General features: G+C 37.7%; 1 protein-coding gene and 1 long non-coding RNA gene across 11 annotated transcripts in view; one reads left to right on the top strand and one right to left on the bottom strand.

Annotated features, from left to right (window-relative positions):
• Nucleotides 1-11,381, top strand: part of LOC113240839 (uncharacterized) — a 40,990-nt gene extending 29,609 nt beyond the window's left edge. For all 4 annotated transcript variants that reach the window (XR_008956090.1, XR_008956089.1, XR_008956091.1 and 1 more), the window contains 3 exons: nucleotides 125-281; nucleotides 6,736-6,917; nucleotides 11,208-11,381. This is a non-coding gene — a long non-coding RNA (uncharacterized LOC113240839). The remainder of the gene's footprint in view (nucleotides 1-124; nucleotides 282-6,735; nucleotides 6,918-11,207) is intronic.
• USP3 (ubiquitin specific peptidase 3) overlaps nucleotides 1-19,674 on the bottom strand; it is a 98,962-nt gene that overhangs the window by 30,306 nt on the left and 48,982 nt on the right. For 5 of the 7 annotated variants that reach the window (XM_026478258.4, XM_057303704.1, XM_048222478.2 and 2 more), the window contains 7 exons: nucleotides 19,529-19,612; nucleotides 16,283-16,364; nucleotides 14,772-14,854; nucleotides 13,307-13,420; nucleotides 10,331-10,444; nucleotides 2,506-2,652; nucleotides 1,849-1,893 (listed from right to left, as the gene is read on the bottom strand). In XM_026478258.4, the coding sequence (XP_026334043.1) occupies nucleotides 1,849-1,893; nucleotides 2,506-2,652; nucleotides 10,331-10,444; nucleotides 13,307-13,420; nucleotides 14,772-14,854; nucleotides 16,283-16,364; nucleotides 19,529-19,612 (669 nt within the window). The remainder of the gene's footprint in view (nucleotides 1-1,848; nucleotides 1,894-2,505; nucleotides 2,653-10,330; nucleotides 10,445-13,306; nucleotides 13,421-14,771; nucleotides 14,855-16,282; nucleotides 16,365-19,528; nucleotides 19,613-19,674) is intronic. The other 2 variants (XM_026478261.4, XM_026478257.4) reach the window with 1 other exon arrangement.

Genomic DNA, 19,674 nt, shown 5'->3' with positions numbered 1-19,674 from the left:
GTATGTATGTACAGTGCTTTCAGACAGGCGTTCACCAAAAAGAAAGCCCTTAAATTGTTTCAAGGCTCTTTTACTAGCATAATAATTAGGACCACACCTGCCTCCTTTTATTTTTTCTCCCTAGTATGTATCTTGAACACATACCTCGCCCCTTCTGACAGCAGACTGGCACGCCACCGTATGAACACAGAACGGATGCAAGAGCCACCAAGGAAGTGAACCGTGGAAGCATGTTAGCGAACGCCGGTAACACACTTACTCTATGCCGGACTCCATTCACGGTACTTTCCATGAATTAAATCCGTTAATCCTCACAACAAAGCTATGAAGCAGATAGCATTATCCCCATTTTACAGACCAAGAAGCTGAGGTCCAACTTGGTCTAGGGTCACACAGCTCTTAACACTACGCTCCTTTTCTTAATTTAACCAATATATTAATGCTCTTCCAGGCTGTTTCAGTTGTTTGCTATTAATAGTACTACAGCAAACACTTATATATTAACCTTTGTGCACTTATGTATGCAGTTACTTGAGTCAGTAAAAGCTCTTTTTTGCTAATAGCAATGTGAGGTGGTTTCTCTCACTTGCAAATAAAAATACTCCTAACACACTGAACTGTACTTTCTGAGTTGCTCCAAATTAAACCTAATGAGACAAAGCTACTCGAGCAATTTTAAAAGTTTGCTTCCTTTTCCATGAAAGGGCTTCCATTCTTTACAGGCAAAAGATATATACTGCAGCTTCATCTTTTTTTTTAAAAAAAAAAGCTGTTCATAGGATATACAGCTTTAGTAAATTGAACGAAAAGGGAAGCTACGTTGGAACTATCTGATGTAACAGCCGTTTCAGATCTATGTCCTACACAAAGGGCACACCACATAAACTACTGGAATCAGGGACTATGATCCTTTCGTACGGATGTTCACATATAATACTGCCCTTAATTGAAATGGAAACTGCTTGATTAAAAAGCAGTACATTTAGATTCAACGTAGTTCTTTATAATTTCTTCCTCCGAGAAAAGGATACTCATCAGGTCTTGGCTATCTGATGTCTATGGCATTAAGTTAGGTATACAGTGACTAAAAACGATTCATAAATGATTTCAAAATTGCTTTGTCATTTATTATAACTGGACACCAAGAGTGCTTAAATATTCGGACAGACTCTTACGCTGCTAGGGTCTTTTATATTAGCAGTAATGATTTTCTAGGTACTAAAAAGAAACACAGATACTGCATAGGAGACCTTTTTTGTAGTTTTAGCAAATGTGATCCTTAGATCCTGAAATAATTTTTTTCTTTCTGTTCCTATCTCACTAATGGAACCTAAAATTACTACTGTTTAAAATATCATGAAAAGACATGGGTTAATACTGAAAACTCATTAGTTACTAGAAGATCATCCTAGGACTATTACACAATGTGACTCAAAGAGGGTGCCTTGGGCATCAAATAAAATAATAAAGACATATACCCTCTCACTTCACACACACTCTCCTTGATAGAGCCCAGTTCAATATTCTTAGTGTACAAAATGCCATCATCAAATACAAAGCAGAATTTTTCCCTTAATACTATTTTTAACGTGGCGCTAGCAGCAAGAATAACTCTATCAGGTCACGGACCCCTCCCCTTCTGTACTGGATTCTGACTGGAACCGTAGTTCTCAGGACCTAGAGGGCCAAACATTCTGAAATGTACAGCAACTCCAACGGCTGCCCTTCTCTGACGCAGCCAGATGGGCTATGGAGCTGCTCTGTCATTAAAAGGACCCTAACTTCACACTAAATCAGATTTGTGAACTGCAAGGCAATACAATACAGTGATCCCTATATATTACTTACTCTTTTCTTTCTGTCTTTGGGGAGTTTGTCTTGTAAATCCCTTTCCTGCACAGGTCAAAACAAAACTTTTCAAAAAATTTGAACAAAAGGAAACTACAATTAAACAAAATCAGACTGAAATAACAGTAAATCATCCCTAAAAAGCTTTCTAATCGCAATGTAAATTTGGGGTATTAGTACCCAGGAAAGCAATCTTTTTAAAAGGTTTTGTTCATATTGAAAGGCAAGAAAAATTCTGAGAACTTACAAATGCCTCAATTTCATTAAAGAACATATATTTTAGGAAAATTCACATTCAAAATATTTTTAAGTTTCTAGTGAAAAAATATAATTATTTTAGTATAGAAAATTAAGTCTCCCAAATATTATTTGATACATTTGGCAGGTAATTTTCTTGTGCTAAATTATACAAAATATTTTGTTGTTTCTTTCAATTTTTAAAATGATCTATACCAAAAGCAATCAGGACTATACCAAGAGGCAAGTACAAGATGCCTCTGGTATGGAAGCAGGACGCATATGCTAGTCTTGGTTATAAAATTCAAACGCGCAAAAGTCAAGGAAAACTCCACCTTCCATTATAAATCTAATAAACAATAACACCAACATAAATGTTTGAGGTCCTCCTAAAAAAAAGAGAAAGAAACTACATCTTACATGCAACATTTGTTACTTGCAGATAGGGTAGAATTCTCCTGTAGAATTGCTGAGCGGGAAACACCATTGAAACCACCCTGGAGTTCCAAGTGCAGGTGGTCCAAAAGGTAGCGCATGAATTCGTGGGCATCCTGTTGCTGATAGCCCCTTAAAGCAAAAAGAAGCAGGCCGTCACTGGGGAGGCTCCACAACCCAGCCAAACATGCAGGAAGGCAAAGCGCTGTGAAGGGCTGCAGCCTGCACTCCGCACAGTGAGGCTTCCTGACCGTTCATCCCCACTTGTGCCAGGTTATACTTCTCTTCAAGGAAAATTTCCCAAATTTCTCTAGAAGGAAAAATCCTACTAAAACAAATCTGAAAACACAGAATATTAGAGCTAATCAGATGTGTAGTGATCTCAACTGACCTCACTTTAGAGATGAAGAAAACTGAGGGGCAAGAAAAGGAGTGTGTGACGGGCCTAAGTCCTACGACACAAGAGTCACAGAGATGGGATGGACTCTGGTTTTCCTACTATCCCACATGGCCTCTCCAGAAGATGCTCAAATGTTAAAATGTCACATCTTGCCCTCACCAGAAACCTTGGTCTTATAAACCACCATTCTAAGAGATAAGGATTTTAAAACTGATTTTTTAGACTGAAAGATAGTAATTTTTTAACACTGGCTGAAAGGAAGAAAAACTTTCTAAAGAGTCTATGCTTGGATCCTAATCTCTGATTCAAAAGACATTTTTCATATGAATACTTTAAAAAATGCATTGACTCATATACAGTTATGCTCTAGCCTAAAACTTGAATATAAGTGGCAACATATTCTTATTTTTTTTTTTTTTAAAGATTTTATTTATTTATGTGACAGAGAGACAGCCAGCGAGAGAGGGAACACAGCAGGGGGAGTGGGAGAGGAAGAAGCAGGCTCATAGCGGAAGAGCCTGATGTGGGACTCGATCCCGGATCACCAGGATCACACCCTGAGCCGAAGGCAGACGCTTTAACGACTGCGCTACCCAGGCGCCCAACATATTCTTATTTCTTATACTACATCCAGACAGGAGATGATAGAGAAATTTTTTTTGAGAGAGAGAGCACCAAGGGGGGGGGGGGATAGGGAAAGGGACAGAGAGAGAGACTCTTAAGCAGGCTCCATGCCCAGCACAGAGCCCGACTCGGGGCTCGATCTCAAGATCCTGAGACCATGACCTGAGCTGCAATCAAGAGTCAGACGCTTAACTGACTGAGCCACCGGGCACCCCTGTATGGAATTCTTACACTAATACAGACCAGGACAAGTGAACAGCAATGAAGGCTGACAGAAAATGAAGTTGGTACACCTGAAGGTTACAGAGGTTTATATAGATAAAATAAATCAAGCAATAATATATATACATAAAGTACTTTATAAAACTATGGATAGAAAAGATTTCTGCCTACATTCTGCCAACATGGAAGGTTCGCTTTATCTTTTAAATCACTTTTTCTGGCTTGGTCTTGAATCAAAATTTCCACCACTCTTCTAGGCAATGGTTCCTTAGATGCCTTTGAACCATAGGTTCCCTCAATATACATTTCTCCCCTTTCCCTAAAATTTCTCGTGGAAGTCATAAATTATGAAAACCATCTACCTAACCAATGGAACTTAAGTCACTTTAGCATTTCACTGTAACTTTTTCTGAACGATTTAACAACTGAGTATCAATATATGTTCAAGTAGTTCTTCTAAGACTCCTATAAAAAGTTAAAATTCAGTCAAAAGTTTTCAAAGTTGATAATTCCTTTACATATCTACAGAGGTGCTTTAAACTTTTTCATCACAACATCAATTTTTTTTATGACTCAAAGGTGAGATTAGTATCTTAGGTCATATCTGAAATTCTATCACATATAAAAATAGTTTTATTCTCTCACCAAAATAAACTAGTATCTAATCATTTTTCTAAAATGGATCATGAAACCAGTACTGTAGTTATGTTGATTTGCACTTTCAGCAAACACATATCCATCCCTTTTTAAAAAACAATCTGCCTAATGTACATTCATGAAAGTTTCCACCACACGATTCTTTTGTTTCTCTTTTCTTATAGCAAAACACATTAATTTTCCAAGTTTCCTTTACCATTAGAAATATATATATTTTTTACTTACATGAGATCATGGAACACTCAGCTGTTTTAAAAAGGTATGCTTCTGTTTCAATTTGTGATCTTTACCAAAAAACACAAAGTCAGCTTCTTCTCAGACTAGGAAACTTTTCTGATTCTGACTAAACACATTTACAACTCTATTTTTAAACACTTAAGTAATAGTTTCACTGACTTATCTGAAAATCTTTTAAAAAATACTATTTAGTAAGTTAAATTCAGCAAACTTCAGTTATCTTTTCAATTATTTCCCAATTATACAATCCAGAGCTTCAAAATTTCACTAGTAGTCAACTTAGGTCTCTTCCTTGGTAATCATGTAAAAGGAAACACTCCTCACATTTAGGTTCAATGTTTATGTTTTGTATACAAATTATCTCAGTGATATCATCCAAACAAGTGCTAGTGAAATAGTGAGGAAATGGATTTATAAAGAACGAACTGGTATCTCTGTGACAGACCGGAATTAAGAGAGAAAAGAAGACAGGGAAATAACAGTGGTTCCAATTTTAATACTGTTCCTTATCTTAACTTGTTCCTACCCTTGGGTAAAGAGATTACCTCCTCCTTAATGTTTACAGAAACTCTGTGTCATAAAGATGCTGTGAGAAATAATGGTTGGAGAGCACAATGAGAATATAAAAGCCCAAAAGATCATGAAGAACCCCTTCTGAACGAAGGGGCCAAGAAAGAGGGGCACTGCTGAAGCACAATGTGTAGAAACAGAGGGGCAAGTGTTTCTTCACAATTTTTGGCGCAAGGAAACAAACCATATTTAGCAAATCTTACAAAGAAATGTCCCAATAAAGAATGATGACAGAAAATGTTAATTTGTACCTGTGCTTACGTGAGAAAAGCAGACATTTCAAATAATGAAACAGATACCACAGAACACAGGCACACGCAAGTACTTGTATGATGCCAACACACGTAACTGTGGCATACACCTGTGCGTTACTGACTGTTCTCTGCATTCTGGTACATAATATATAAGATGGAAAGGCCAATCAGGAACAGGATATGCCTATACAGAATCAAATTCCATCATTTTAGAACAAACTTCTAAAATACCTAGGACATACTATAATTTTAGGCTCTGTTCTTATTTTTAAAATATTGTCAAGAAAAAAATATCTTTTTTTTTTAAAGATTTTATTTATTTATTTGACAGAGATAGAGACAGCCAGCGAGAGAGGGAACACAAGCAGGGGGAGTGGGAGAGGAAGAAGCAGGCTCATAGCGGAGGAGCCTGACGTGGGGCTCGATCCCATAACGCCGGGATCACGCCCTGAGCCGAAGGCAGACGCTTAACCGCTGTGCCACCCAGGTGCCCCAAAAAATAAAATATCTCTAACATTCACAAAAGAATTCTAAGTTGTTGCTTTGTCCAACTTGTGTATAAGACCAAAATCAATTAAATTTAGCTATTCCTCTCCATTTTGTGGCACCAACCATGGCTGAGTTTCTCCAACACAAAAACACCAGAAAATGAAAACTGACAAAAATAACTGTTTTTGTTTACAAGCACACAAAAAACATACAACAGCAAACTTCCTAGACAGAAGAATACTTAATTATAAAATATCAACAGCATAACTAGAAAAATCATTAAGATATCACATGCAGAGACCCATTTGTTGTCCACAATAATCTTTTGTTTTCTACAAAGCCAAGTAGAATAGCTAGTAGAAATAAGAAGGTTTTAGTCATTTATTCACCCATCGTTTTTAAAGATTAATTACAACAAGAACTGATAAAAACAAAACTAAAGAAAACTCCTTGGGAAGTTAAGGCAAATACATTAAATCAAGTTTATGTGGAAGTAGAAATAGCACATATATGATACGAGAAGCAAGGGAATAAATACCATGACCCAATGTGAATTATCAAGAGATTTTCCTAGAGAGTTAGCGTTAAGTTGGACCTTAAAGAAGGAGACAGAGGTCAAGGCAAATCCCATAGGACAAACATGACAAAGATACAGAGACAGTAAGACAAAATCATCTTAAGAAAGGCTAAGAGTAAAAAAAAGGGCCAGCAGAAAAGACTATCAAAATTAAAAGCAAATATCTTTTTTTTTTTTTTTTAAAGTAATCTCCATGCCCAACGTGGGGCTCAAACTCCTGTACCTGAAATCAAGAGTCTCATGCTCTACCAACTGATCCAGCCAGGCTCCCCGAAGCACGTATGTTTGATCTAGCAATTGCTCTCTGAGAGCCGGGCATATGCATGTATGAGACTCTCCGCTGCAGCACTGTCTGGAACAGCAAAAGGTATGGAACAACCTATAAAACCACTGATAGGGGACTATACATAATTTATGATACAACCATAAAGTATATTACGCAGCCATAAAATGAAAGGAGAAAGTTCTTTAGATACTAGTATGAATTACCTCAAAGTAGGAAAAAAAGTATGTTACCACTTATGTTAAAAATTATACACACACACATATATAAATATATACACAGAATATCAACAAAAGGATACACAAAAATCTAGTAAATATGGCTGCTTCTAGAAAGCAAAATGCATGGCTGGGAAATAAAGTAAAAGAAAAAACTTCCACTGTATATCCTTTCTTTACCTTTTGAAATTCTCAGTCATTCGTATTTTACCTATTTAAAAAACATAAACTTAGTGGCACCTGGGTGGCTCAGTCGGTGAAGCATCTGATTCTTGGTTTTGGCTCAAGTCATGATCTCAGGGTCCTGGGATCAGTCCCCACATAGGGCACCAAGTGCAGTGTGGAGTCTGCTTGAGATTCCCCCCCTCTCCCTCTGCCCCTCTGCTTGCTAGTGCATGCTCTCGCTCTCAAATAAATAAATAAAACCTTTAAAAAAACCACAAACTTTAAGTTACTTTCCTGAAAAGGAAAAGGACAGGAAAAGCAGGGCGTACTAGGAAGCCGTAAGAAGTGTGGTAAGTAGATACGCCTGTTGGAAAGGTCAAACTTTGGCAAAAGTTTACCTCCGGGTAACTGGCTTTTGGTTTGAGTGGGGAAAAAAGAAAGAATAGTTTTCGTGGTTTCTATACCCCAAAGCTGTTATTACACTTACGGTATGTATATGTATATATTTGTTTGCATTACTTAATGAATAAAGTTGTTCCTACTTCCACATGCATGTGTGTTTTCAGAGTCCTCATATTTCATTCCAAGGGATTAAACTCCCTAGACTTTGTCATAGGTTAATCAAGGAAAACGGGCTTCCTAACCCCTTTTAAAATTTTATTTTGTGATCATAAATGTAACAGAAACATAGTTCAAGACTCAGTGCACTTTCACACAGGCCATGTTATAGGAACTTTACCCTGCATACCTAATAGGAGGAACAGCTATAGGAAGAAAGCCCCACATCTCCCTGCCTCACCCCTGGTTGTTGTGCAGTGACCTTACACTTAAGCTTTATCCTTGATATAATCTCAAGATCTAGATCTAACCAAGAGAAAATAATCCGTCGATTACAAGAAAATGGGGAATGACCTCAATTACTGTGGAACTGAGAGAAAGCCCTGCTAAGAATACACAGGCATTCTACTCCCATCAGTCACTAAGGAATCTAAGAGTTCATGTGAATTAGGAATCACTCCAGAAACTCCTCAACTTGGTCACCTTCTCCAAGAGTCTTCCTTTCACTGCTAAGGATACAGAATGTGCAAAATTAAGCAGCTAAAAATTACATCGTGCTCACAGTTGGGCTATAGAAACTTCATATAAAGGGCAGAGATGTGGGCAGATTTTGAGGAAAAGTAGAACTCTATTGAATAGAAGTTTCAAACAGTTTCTAAACTCCCACTTAAGAATAAAGGACCTGAGTCACCCTGGGAACCAAGCAGAACAGTATAAAGTTAGTCGGTGGGCTACACTCAGGCATGTGGACTGATGGCTGCTGACACATCCTGTACCAATTCTAACTCTGACCCTAACACCTACTAGACGTGTAAGGTTGAAAAAGTTCCTCCTCTGTCCCAGTTTTGTCTTTTTTTAAAACGGAGCTAACACTTCCTACCTTGATGGGAATTTTGTGGTTGTGTTTTTTCACAAAGATCAGATATAAAAGGCCTGAAGTGCTAGGCACATAGCATTCAATAAATGGAAACGAATTTTATATAATAATAAAACACAAAGACTAAGTCCCTATCTAGAGTCTAACTAGGAGACTATATTAGAAATACTATATTAAGGGGCGCCTGGGTGGCGCAGTCGTTAAGCGTCTGCCTTCGGCTCAGGGCGTGATCCCAGCGTTCTGGGATCAAGCCCCACATCAGGCTCCTCCGCTGTGAGCCTGCTTCTTCCTCTCCCACTCCCCCTGCTTGTGTTCCCTCTCTCGCTGTCTGTCTCTATCTCTGTCAAATAAATAAATAAAATCTTTAAAAAAAATTATAAAAAAAGAAATGCTATATTAAGTCCAAAGCTGGTTAGTGATAACTCAGCAGTCATTTCCACCTTTCCTAGAGTCAAGAAACTTTAAAATCCTTACAAAATTACTCTCTTCTGAGAGGAGATTTAAATGTCACGATATATAAAAGAGGTTCCCTTCAAAACAAAGACCAGGGGCAACAACAGTAAATCACATCAGATCCTCAAGGTTAGACTTCTCGAGGAAGGCAACAAATGCCAGTTCTTTGAGGTCATATACCTTTTAATATTTTTCTGTATTACTACTATATCTAAACCACTATTAGGCAACAGAGCAAGAAAACTACTAAGTCTTACTACATACAGCATGCTGGGTGTTTTTGTTTTTTTCAAAAGGAGAGAGAGGTACATTAGGTGCCAAAATGCTGACTAGCGAGAGCACAGACCTGCTTCAGGACAAAATCAGCAGAAGGTAGCAGAGGCTGTTGTCAAACACCTGCAGTGCCTCAAATCTGCTGTTACCTGCATCCCTACAGAGAGGACTAACCTAGGAGAAGAGGCAGATTCCTCTGACAGCAAGGCTGTTCCCCTCCTCAAGTGATGCTAGAGAAAGAGCAAGGAAAACACAGTGACTCTACAGCCACATCAGGACGTGGCCCAGCTACCTTTTGCAAACTGAATCCCAATGGACTTCACTTCAGAACCCAGCCCAGAACAGTGAATTTCAGACCACGGATTTCTACAGATTACATTTGGATTTTTTTTTTTAGTTGAAATAACAAGATGGTATATGATTATAATTAATCTTCATAAAATTTTGAAAGAATCAATGGAATTTTGTCCAGTAGGTTTTCCTAAATTATTTATAAAGGCACATAAATGATTTATATTACTTTGTTTTTAGAACAACAAAATATCCTGTTTGTTAAAGGCATTTTTAATGTCTATATATTATTTAAACACACACATTTGTCTAGTCAAACGATCCAACTGCTGTTCTCTTTAAAAACAAAACAAGGGGCACCTGGGTAACTGAGTTGGCTAAGCATCTGACTCTTGATTTCAGCTGAGGTCATGATCTTAGGGTCATGGGATGGAGCCCCACATCAGACTCTGCGCTGGGGGTGGAGCCTGCTTAAGATTCTCTCTCTGCCCCTCCCCCAAGGCCTCCTCCCCCACCCCTGCTTTAAAAAAAATTAAAATTAAAAAATAAAATAAAACCAGTCTTTATTATTTAGAATACCACCACTTCATAGGAAATTATTCCAGGAACAGCAGAAAGACTAATATTAATATTTTAAATATCCTTCATTAAGTAATACTTACCTAAAATTTGGCATAATCTTCCAAACAACATAAAATAAGGATTCTGGGCTAAATGCAGTCTGGCTACCTTGCCATAAAGCACAGAGTGTCTTTCTAAACTCTTCCACCAATGACCTGGAAAAGAAGAAGGGATGATACCCCTTGCATTAGTGACAGGCTACTGTTTCAATGCATAATGTCCAACTGTCAAAAATTCATAATAAAAAGTGAAAACATAAAAAGGATTTGGTTTCTTCTAAACTAATTCTGACAGTTAAGTAACAGCATTTCAAAAACCCACATAAATTGCAGTAATCACAAAACTAGTTTTTGAACATATGGTGAACTTTGTGCCAAAGTAATGCCATACTTGTACAATAAAGCAATAGGTAAGTTACAAACCAAATTACTTTAAAATGTACATTTTTTAAAAACTTAAAACAAGTAACGGAATCTCTTTCTCCATTTCCTGCACTTTTCCTTCTTGCCCCTCACAAAGAACACTTCCCAGACCTCAGTGTGTGACCATCTGCTCATCTCTGCCTCAGACAGTTCACTTGGCCGCAAAGCTTCAACTCAACTCTATACCAGGACTCCCAAATCCAAATATGAAAGCCAGATTTTCTCATGACCACTTTTAGTCAGGTTTCTCCAGTTTCCAAGAGGAATTTTCTCCTGGATGTCCTCTTGTCACTTCAAACTCAATGCGTACTACAGCCGCTCTCTATACTCTCTCTACTATCCCCCAATACCCATTCTCCTCTTCTCTCATAGGAACAGAACTTCCAATTTTTCCTTGGCACAAGAACTCCTGGAATAAAAAACTTTGTGTTCAACTTCTGAGAAACTGCCTTAAAGAGAAAGTAGTCCTCATTAACCCCTTCCTTCTTCCTTCTAGCTGGAAGGACGAAATGGTGGCAGTCCAGCACCACTCTGAACAATGTGGATGACAGCCCTACACTAGGGTTGGTGGAATAGAAAGCTAGAAGGAGCCTGATGATTGTGGCAAACAGCCCTAGATGGATAATCTCCAGATTTTACATGAGAAAATAAACAATGGAATTTAAGTCACTGTTAATTTTGTTTTTCTATGCATGTAGCTAGAATGAAATCCCTCCAATAACCAGCTAAACTGAAACATCTCCAAATAACTTTAGTATCTGTATCTCTCAATACAACTACCATACTCATGGATACCTCAATAACTTCTTGTTCAACCCCTGTCATCCAGTAGGCCCCTGAGATACAAATCATATTTTTTACCTCCTAGTACCTGAACCCTCTCCCTGTATTTGAGGAATTCCCCACCTTTAGAGTCTTGGTAAGAGACTGCCTCCTACTATGGAAGTTGAAAAGGCCAGATACTTGTTCTCAAACCCCCTTGCGGCCAGGGCTGAGATACGTGCCCTGGGTTCTGCCTGTCTGAAGCAGAAGTTAGTGATGCCAAGCTGGGGCAGTGCCAAGTCCTTTCTGGAGACAAAGAGCATCGTCTGGAGTGCAGGGGCAGCAGCAACAGCAGCATTCACCCGCACCAACCCAACGGTGCTGGTAACAGGAACTGCAGTGTCACAGTGGGCAGTGTGCTGTTACGGTCAGTGATAATACAGAAGCAGTGATATCCTTATGGGATAGAGCTCCACGGGGTCATAGTGGCTACGGTCCTGAATATCTATATTCCAGACCTGGTTTTCCACCCGTCCAGTAACAGCTTACCAACAGATCTTCATTCAGTTCTCTTTCTGCCTAAAATGGCCAGAGCCAATTTCTGCAGTTTGTAAGTAAACCCTAAATGACACTAAATGCATCAAGTACTACTAATTCTTCTCTTAACTTTTGTGAAAATGTGTTTTCTTCTTCCTTATTTACTGCTATCTCCTCCAACCCAACTACTACAAAGTGTTACGTCTCCTTGAATGCAGACATTTTTCAGTCCATCCTATACGCTGCTACTACGGCAAACTCCCAAGATACCAATTGTCGTGGTATGATTCCAGCCCTCCTCCAATGCCTGGCTTTAAAGTTCCCTGGTATTTTGGCTCTATCCATACTGCACACTATTCTAACATGTTCTATCCTAATCTCCCTCAGTCACTTAGACAGAACCATGTCAGATTATAAAATGGCTTTTCAGAATGTGTGGGGATGGGGTGTATGGGAGCGGGGACAGGCAGGCAGAAAGAACATTACATTAAAATATATACCAATTAGGGGCGCCTGGATCAGTTGATTAAGCATCTGACTCTTAGTTTCAGTCATGATCTTAGGGTCATGAGATCGAGCCCCATGTCAGGTTCTACGCTGGGCACAGAGCCTACTTGGGATTCTCTCTTTCCCTCTGCCCCTCCCCGCCCCAGCTTGTGCATATGTGTGCTCTATTTAAAAAAAAAAAAAAATACACACACACACACACATAAATACATACACAAATTATAAATCAGAGCCTTATTTTAGTAATGTTAAAACATGAAAAAAATCTGCCCATTACAATCATAATACAGATCTTCTGAACACCCAGTGGAGCACGACTGCACTGAATTTGCATACATATTGGTTCTCCATAATCATTTGTCAATTTTTCCCTCTCCATATCAACTAAAAATTGGCTACAATGCCCCATAATTAATTTGATGACTACAAATTAATTTTATTATCCAAAACAGATTTATCTAACACTAGAAGACAAATAAACTCAAAAAGACTAGAGATACTCATGCTGGTCTACACCTAGAACTGTTTCATATACAGATGTCAATTTTAGAGCTCAAATCCACAAAGACTTGATACATAGAGAGCTAAATTTATCCTATTAGGTAAATAGAAATAAAAAGAATTCCAACAATTATTAAGATCATCAGCCAGACAGTTAAACCCAGGTTTTAGAAGAAGAGTGTTTTAAAATGCACATGCCTATTAACTGATATAATGCAATGGAAATCACCAGTAAGAGTCACTTGTTTTGTAGCTCAAAGCCAGAAAGGATATATTCTTAGAACTCACACATTGTTATCCCCTTGGCTCCTGGTGTGGTATGTTCGCCTTCCTGCTGTTTTCCCATTCCTTAGCTCCACAGCGGGCAGTTCTTTGAAATAACAGCAAAACTGCTCAATGTTACTATTTTAAAAGGAAAGGAAGAAAATTATTAAAAAAAAAAAAAAAAAAAAGAAAGAAAAGAAAAAAGAAAAGAATTTACTAGGACTATAAAAAAAGTTCTATAAAACCTACATGTGAATTTTTAAAATGTGATCTTTCAATTTCTCAAGAGATTGCTTTGAGTTTCCTCATTAAGTTTCCTCATTTACTCTAAGAAAACAGTATTAACAGATGACTTTGTAAAAATGAACAAAGAGCTTAAAGCAAAATCTGTTCAAAAAATCCTGAATTCTGGGGCACCCAGCTGGCTCAGTTGGAAGAGCATATGACTCTTAATCTTGAGGTTGTGAGTTCAAGGCCCACATTGGGTGCAGAGATTACTTAAATAAATAAAACTTAAAAAAAAAAAAAATCTTTTTTAAAATCCTCAATTCCCCTCCCCCAAAGGTTGTCACCATTTCTTTCTTTTTACAGTGCCTGTTTCCAGGTATTCAATAATTTCCTCAAATAAAAACAAACCATGAAACCAACCATACTGTTTAGATACACAGTACAGAGTAATAAGGAGAGTTCAGGAGTGACTTGAATTTCTTATTTGAACAAGAGTAGATAACCAAGAGGTGGTACCTTCAAGGAGGGATCAAGCATGACTTCTGCTCCTTATTTGCAAGGTGGCCTTGGGAAGAGAATTTATTCTGGCCTTTGATGCCACATTAAAATCTACAAGTACATGACTTTCAAAATAGTTTCTTCTACATAACTGAGGTCAGCCTTGTTGGGTATTTTATACTTACTACTTATCTTACATTTCAAAGATCTTCTTAACACCCAATCTTATGACCATATTTAAGACTTAACTGATGATTAGATTAAATTCTCTGAACAAAGTTCCCTGTAGTCCAGGGGTCTGCATACTACAGCCCACAGACCAAATCTGGTCCTGGGCCAGTCAGTTTCTACATTTCTAGAGTTGTTTAAAAAGGGTAGAGGTGGAGGGCAGGGGAGGAGGAGAAGACAGGAGACAGACTGTGTGGGGTATGCAGAGACTAAAATACTTACTGTGTGGCCATTTAATGAAGAAGTTTGCTGACCTCTGCTCTAGTTTATTCAAGAAGCAATAGGAGATAAATAATAACAACTAACAATTATTTACTGCTAGGCACTGTTCTAAGCCCTTTATAGCAATTATTTAATCTTCCCAACCATCCTATGAGGCAGAACTATTATCCCTAATTTTACTGATGAGGAAACTAAGGCACAGGGAACTTGACCAGAGTTAGTGGCAGAGACAGAACATGAACCCAGAGCCTTTCCTCCTAACCATTTCACTAGAAACTAACAGTAGCATCTTAAGCTCTGACTTTAACAGTACCTGAGTGACTGAAGGATGGCATTCATGAAACATGTGTTCCCCAAATTCCGGAGGCCTGTGGCACAGATGGCGGTGGTGCTACCCTGCAAAATGGGACAAGAAAAGGCCATCAGTAATACCAAGAGAAGGATGTTTCAGACATCAAAACAAAGGCCTATATTTGAACTCTAGCATTAAGCCAATTCGGAATTGATCCTTTCTTGTCCAATGAATATTTCAAACTCTCATTCTACTTTCTGTGTAAGTGCCCAGATATTTTTAGAAGCCTGTTTCTGATTCTGGGACTGTCCTACAAAACAGTACCTCATGGAAGCTTATGAGGAAATCAGCATTAATGAAAACCAGGGAATACACAATTCAAAACCCAGGAAGATCCTTAAAATAAATGAAATTTAAGACAATGCTTTCATAAGATTTTATTAAAACTACTACAGATTGTTGGGGTGCCTGGGTGACTCAGTCCTATGTCTGCCTTCGGCTCAGGTCATGATCCCAGGGTCCTGGGATCAAGCCCCATGTTGGGCTCCCTGCTTGGTAAGCCTGCTTCTCCCTCTCCCTCTGTCTGCTGTTCCCCCTGCTTGTGCGCTCTCTCTCTAATAAATAAACAAAATCTTTGAAAAATAAAAAACACTACAAATTGAAAAAATATAAATATATATACCTGAAATATTCATCCCCAAACCTTTAACTCTAAGCCATGCATAAATGACCAACACATATTTTCCTAGCAATGGGATATCAATCTTTAAAAACTACCTGAATTTCCCTTGAAGACCAAGGCTCGATTTTCTAATTAGCTCTACAAATGCACCGTAACATCTGAATACTATACCTAGGGAATGAATCTACCAATGTAACCCAAAGCATCTCTCCCCATAACTCAGACGGATGGCCAGAGAGCACTTCAGCTCTCTTTCACAAAATCCTAACACTCTCATTAAGTAAGTGCATGTCTAAATGTAACTAGCATGCCAGCAGAAAGGCACATGCAGGGCAAAATTACTGATGTATTTAAAACTATTCAGTGATCTTTAAATTTTATTAATTTATTAATGGCTCATACACCTGGGAACAGATGGTTACCAGAATGAGGAAGCATATTCTTTCGTGGTGAAATTATATTAATGAAGTCCTAAGAAATAAAACTCATCAAAACTTCAGACCCACAGAATTTGCACCTAGAACCTTTAACAGAAGAAAGCAAAGATCTTTGGGATCCTTAAAAACAGAGTAATCAGACACATGGATAGGCTTTAAGAACGAACACTTGCTAAGGCACAGGAACACAGCAGTAATCCTGATGGAAGGGAGGCACTGAAAGATGGACTCACTGGAGTATTTAGTCACATCAAGAATCGTTAGTACAAGTGGCAAACATTTTGTAAAATATCCCAAATCCAAGGCATACATTTATGAAAGTTTATAAGGAGCAACATTAATGTTAGAGTTGTAATAAAACAGTGACTAGATCTCAACCAATTCTTAGATTTGTATATATCTTAATTACTTACATTTACTTTTAATAGCTTGCTGTTTAGTGATGAGTTTTCCAAAAGTTTTCTTTTCCTATGCCTGTCAGCTGTGAAAGCTGAGCTATTAAAACACAAACAGATAGCCAAAAAGACATTAACACAAACATTCTAGACAGCAGGTTAAAAAATAAAACATCGCTGTTCTAAGTGTCTGGGGTATAGAGCCCTGCCTGGCTGCTTAGAAAAGCCAAGAAGTGACCTGTTATGCCCACTGTGGGCCACAAGTATTCGAAGTCAGTGAGGAGTTCCACTTTCCTTGGCAATCCCCACCACTCCTCTAGCAAGGTGGGCTGCAAGCATCTACCACCTGGCACCGCTCCGAAAAGCTGGCCAGGTAGCTGTAGTCAGTGAGACAATCCCTCTCCACTACCACTCTATCTGCCTAATCGAATGTGAAGCTTCAAAAATGAGAAGACCCATTCCTCACATCAAAAGGAAAACCCTCATCTGATGTGATTATTCTGAGATTTAACACTAAGTCTCAAATGCTATGCTACTTCTTTCTTAATTCTGATAAAGATATCCTGTTTTGCTCATTTGTTGTAGCAGATTATGATATAATCTGAATTTCTGGAAAGTAAATTATAGGCACATAGATACGTATAAATTAATTTGATTCGGCTATGCTACAAAGGATATTCTGAAACAAATTCTAATTAGCATGGGTATTCTGAATTAAAATATTTCAAAATTTTTCTTGATGAAAGAGATATTTTGCTTAAATTTTATCAGAAAATAATTCTAACTTTCAAAGGGTCACTTTAAAATTATAATGTATCAGGAGACCTAATCTAAAAGAAGTAAAAATTATCATTTTTTACTATTAATACGTTAAAAACTATCAAAAACTGTAGTTCCCACTACAGACTAAAGCCCACATTTGAACAACACAGACTTAAAGTCTGCCAATTCTTTTCCATCTTCGAAAAAGTACCAGGGTGGTCCAAAGTAAACGCATGATTATTTAATTTTCACATGAGCTATAGTATCTTTGGAGCATCAGATCTAGTGGCAGTTAGTTACTTCAAAACTAAAAATATTCTTAGGCAACATGTCCTCAGAACTGTAGGTACACCCCTCTCAGAGCACCAGTGACTACAAAGTAAGAAGGGACCGATTCCATATATTAGTGTCAAGTTATTCCTTCACACTTCTGTACGTAAAGGGGTTGAATCAGAAGCACTATATATATATGTACACACACACTACTTCGCGACAGTGCCTAACAGATAACTTTCAGTTTTAACCTATATAAAGGATTCAGCTTTTTAAAATATAAGTTATTAAAATTTTGCCCTCAGCAATTCTCAAAATGGCAGAATTCACCAGATCCACACTAATAAGGTAGCCACTTACTACATGTGGATATATAAATTTAAATTAACTAAACTTACGTAAAATTTAAAATTCAGTTCCTCAGTCATGCAAGCCACTTTTCAAGTGCTCTGCATAAGACTAGGGGCTACCACGTAGGACAGGGCAGACTATACAACACTCTCTTCACTTCAGGAAGCTCTTTTGCATGGTGCATTTCTAGAGGATATGCAGAATAGTCTAAAGTTAAGTAAAACACAAATACAATCACAGTTTTGAAACTGCGGTGTCCACTACACACTAAAGCCCACATTTGAAGAACAGAAAAATGAACCGAGGCCATGTTTTTCAACATAGGTGGAGGACTGCAAGGTAGATTTTTCAGTGGGACCAAGCGGAGTATAGACAAGGAACTCTGACAACGTTTACCTGATGAAGGGGTCAATGGAAATAAAAGATCTGATAACTACATAAATGCATGCACATTCTTGAATGTCCTCTTTTCCCTTTGACTTAGTTCTGATATATTTATTTGGGATTGAGATGGTGGTCTTTTCTTAGAGAAAACTATAAGTGGCAGAAAAAATATTCTGGTGGCTACCCAATGTCTGTGATAAAAAATCAAGTCAATTATGATCTTCACAATGACATCACCACACTAAAGAGTGACAATACATAATTATTGTAGGAATCTTCCTCTTGTTAATTATGACAATTTCAGACAAAAATATTTGGGGTCTGTGTATCTATACCTCTGTCTCTAATCCTAGATAGGGCTTCTGCTGCTCTATTTCGGATTACAAGAAGGGAAGAAGCACTTTGAAAAAAGAGAGAAGCCAAAAGATAACAAGCCAAAAAGTACTTTAATTCAAAGTGTTTTATCTAGTTTAGATTTTAAAGAAATCCATCCTTCTTCCCTCATCAGCTTTATAATCTATTTAGTCAACAAGACATGCATAAAGACTTGGGTTAACGAAAACTAGACAGTGTTTCACTCAAAGCACTTAGGCTATTTCCTCTCAATATATGATTTAAAAATATTCTATTGCCTTTAAGTTTGCTAAGAACTCCTCCTTTTTTGGTATGTTCTCACAATAGTTTTTAACATCAACTGTCAAAATAAATTAGATGGCACCTGACGATCAGGGGTGATTTACACAAACTTCACTGCAGTCAGCAGTCATTCCAGGGCAGTGCTTCCATCCACTGCAGCTTCAAAGGCATCACTTTTTGGATTTCTGTTTATTGCTTCAACTTTGGGTTCAGTGAGTTTTATCTGAATAACCTATCTGGCTATAGCAAAAGAAATTCTATTCACATAAGTACTTAAATTTCTTAATGATGACAAAGCATTTCACAATCTACTGTAATTTCAAGTGACACTAGTCCCTAACAAAAGAGGAAAAGAAGAAACGGGGATCTTGTGTTATCCTATAGATGCAAAGTAGACAATAATATAATAAAACCTAATTTCCCTTAAAAATAATGCATAAATTTTAGTGCTTCTGAGAAGACCTCATAAAACATGCCTGACAAGGATTTTCTAATATCAAAGGTAACTCTATAATGATTTTCTATCATTTTATGCCCTTTTCTTACACCTCCAAAATTTCCCTGGCAAATCAACTGACTAGCTTATAAATTGGTGGGCAATAACTCGAAAAAGAAAAAAAAAAGGCTCTTGGACTCTTGTCCAAGATTTATGATAAACAGTAATAGAAATCAATGCTAAGCTATGACCATTAACTATGGGCACAGTTTCAGATATCCAAAGTTTACTTTATTAACATTTCAATCACACTGAAAACGTGATGAAGTTATGGAACTCATTAACAAAACTCCCACTCAGAAATTTGCAAAGACCCCTCAACCCTATTCTATACCCTTCCTTCCCCAAGGCCTATTACTTACTTTTCCAAGTTCTGTAAGTGTTCTCTGACTTTCTGTACCAGTCCCAGCTTGGTGTCATTAACCACAAAATCATCACAGCGATAACTGCAAGAAAAATATTAATCAATGTGTGCAAAGAGCTTAAGGAAACCACAGTAATGAAATCA

Source organism: Ursus arctos, unplaced genomic scaffold, assembly GCF_023065955.2.
Source record: "Ursus arctos isolate Adak ecotype North America unplaced genomic scaffold, UrsArc2.0 scaffold_28, whole genome shotgun sequence".
In the NCBI taxonomy this organism is placed as follows: Eukaryota; Metazoa; Chordata; class Mammalia; order Carnivora; family Ursidae; genus Ursus; species Ursus arctos.
Note: the sequence above shows the minus strand (reverse complement) of the source record. Positions and strands in the feature narration are given on the sequence as shown.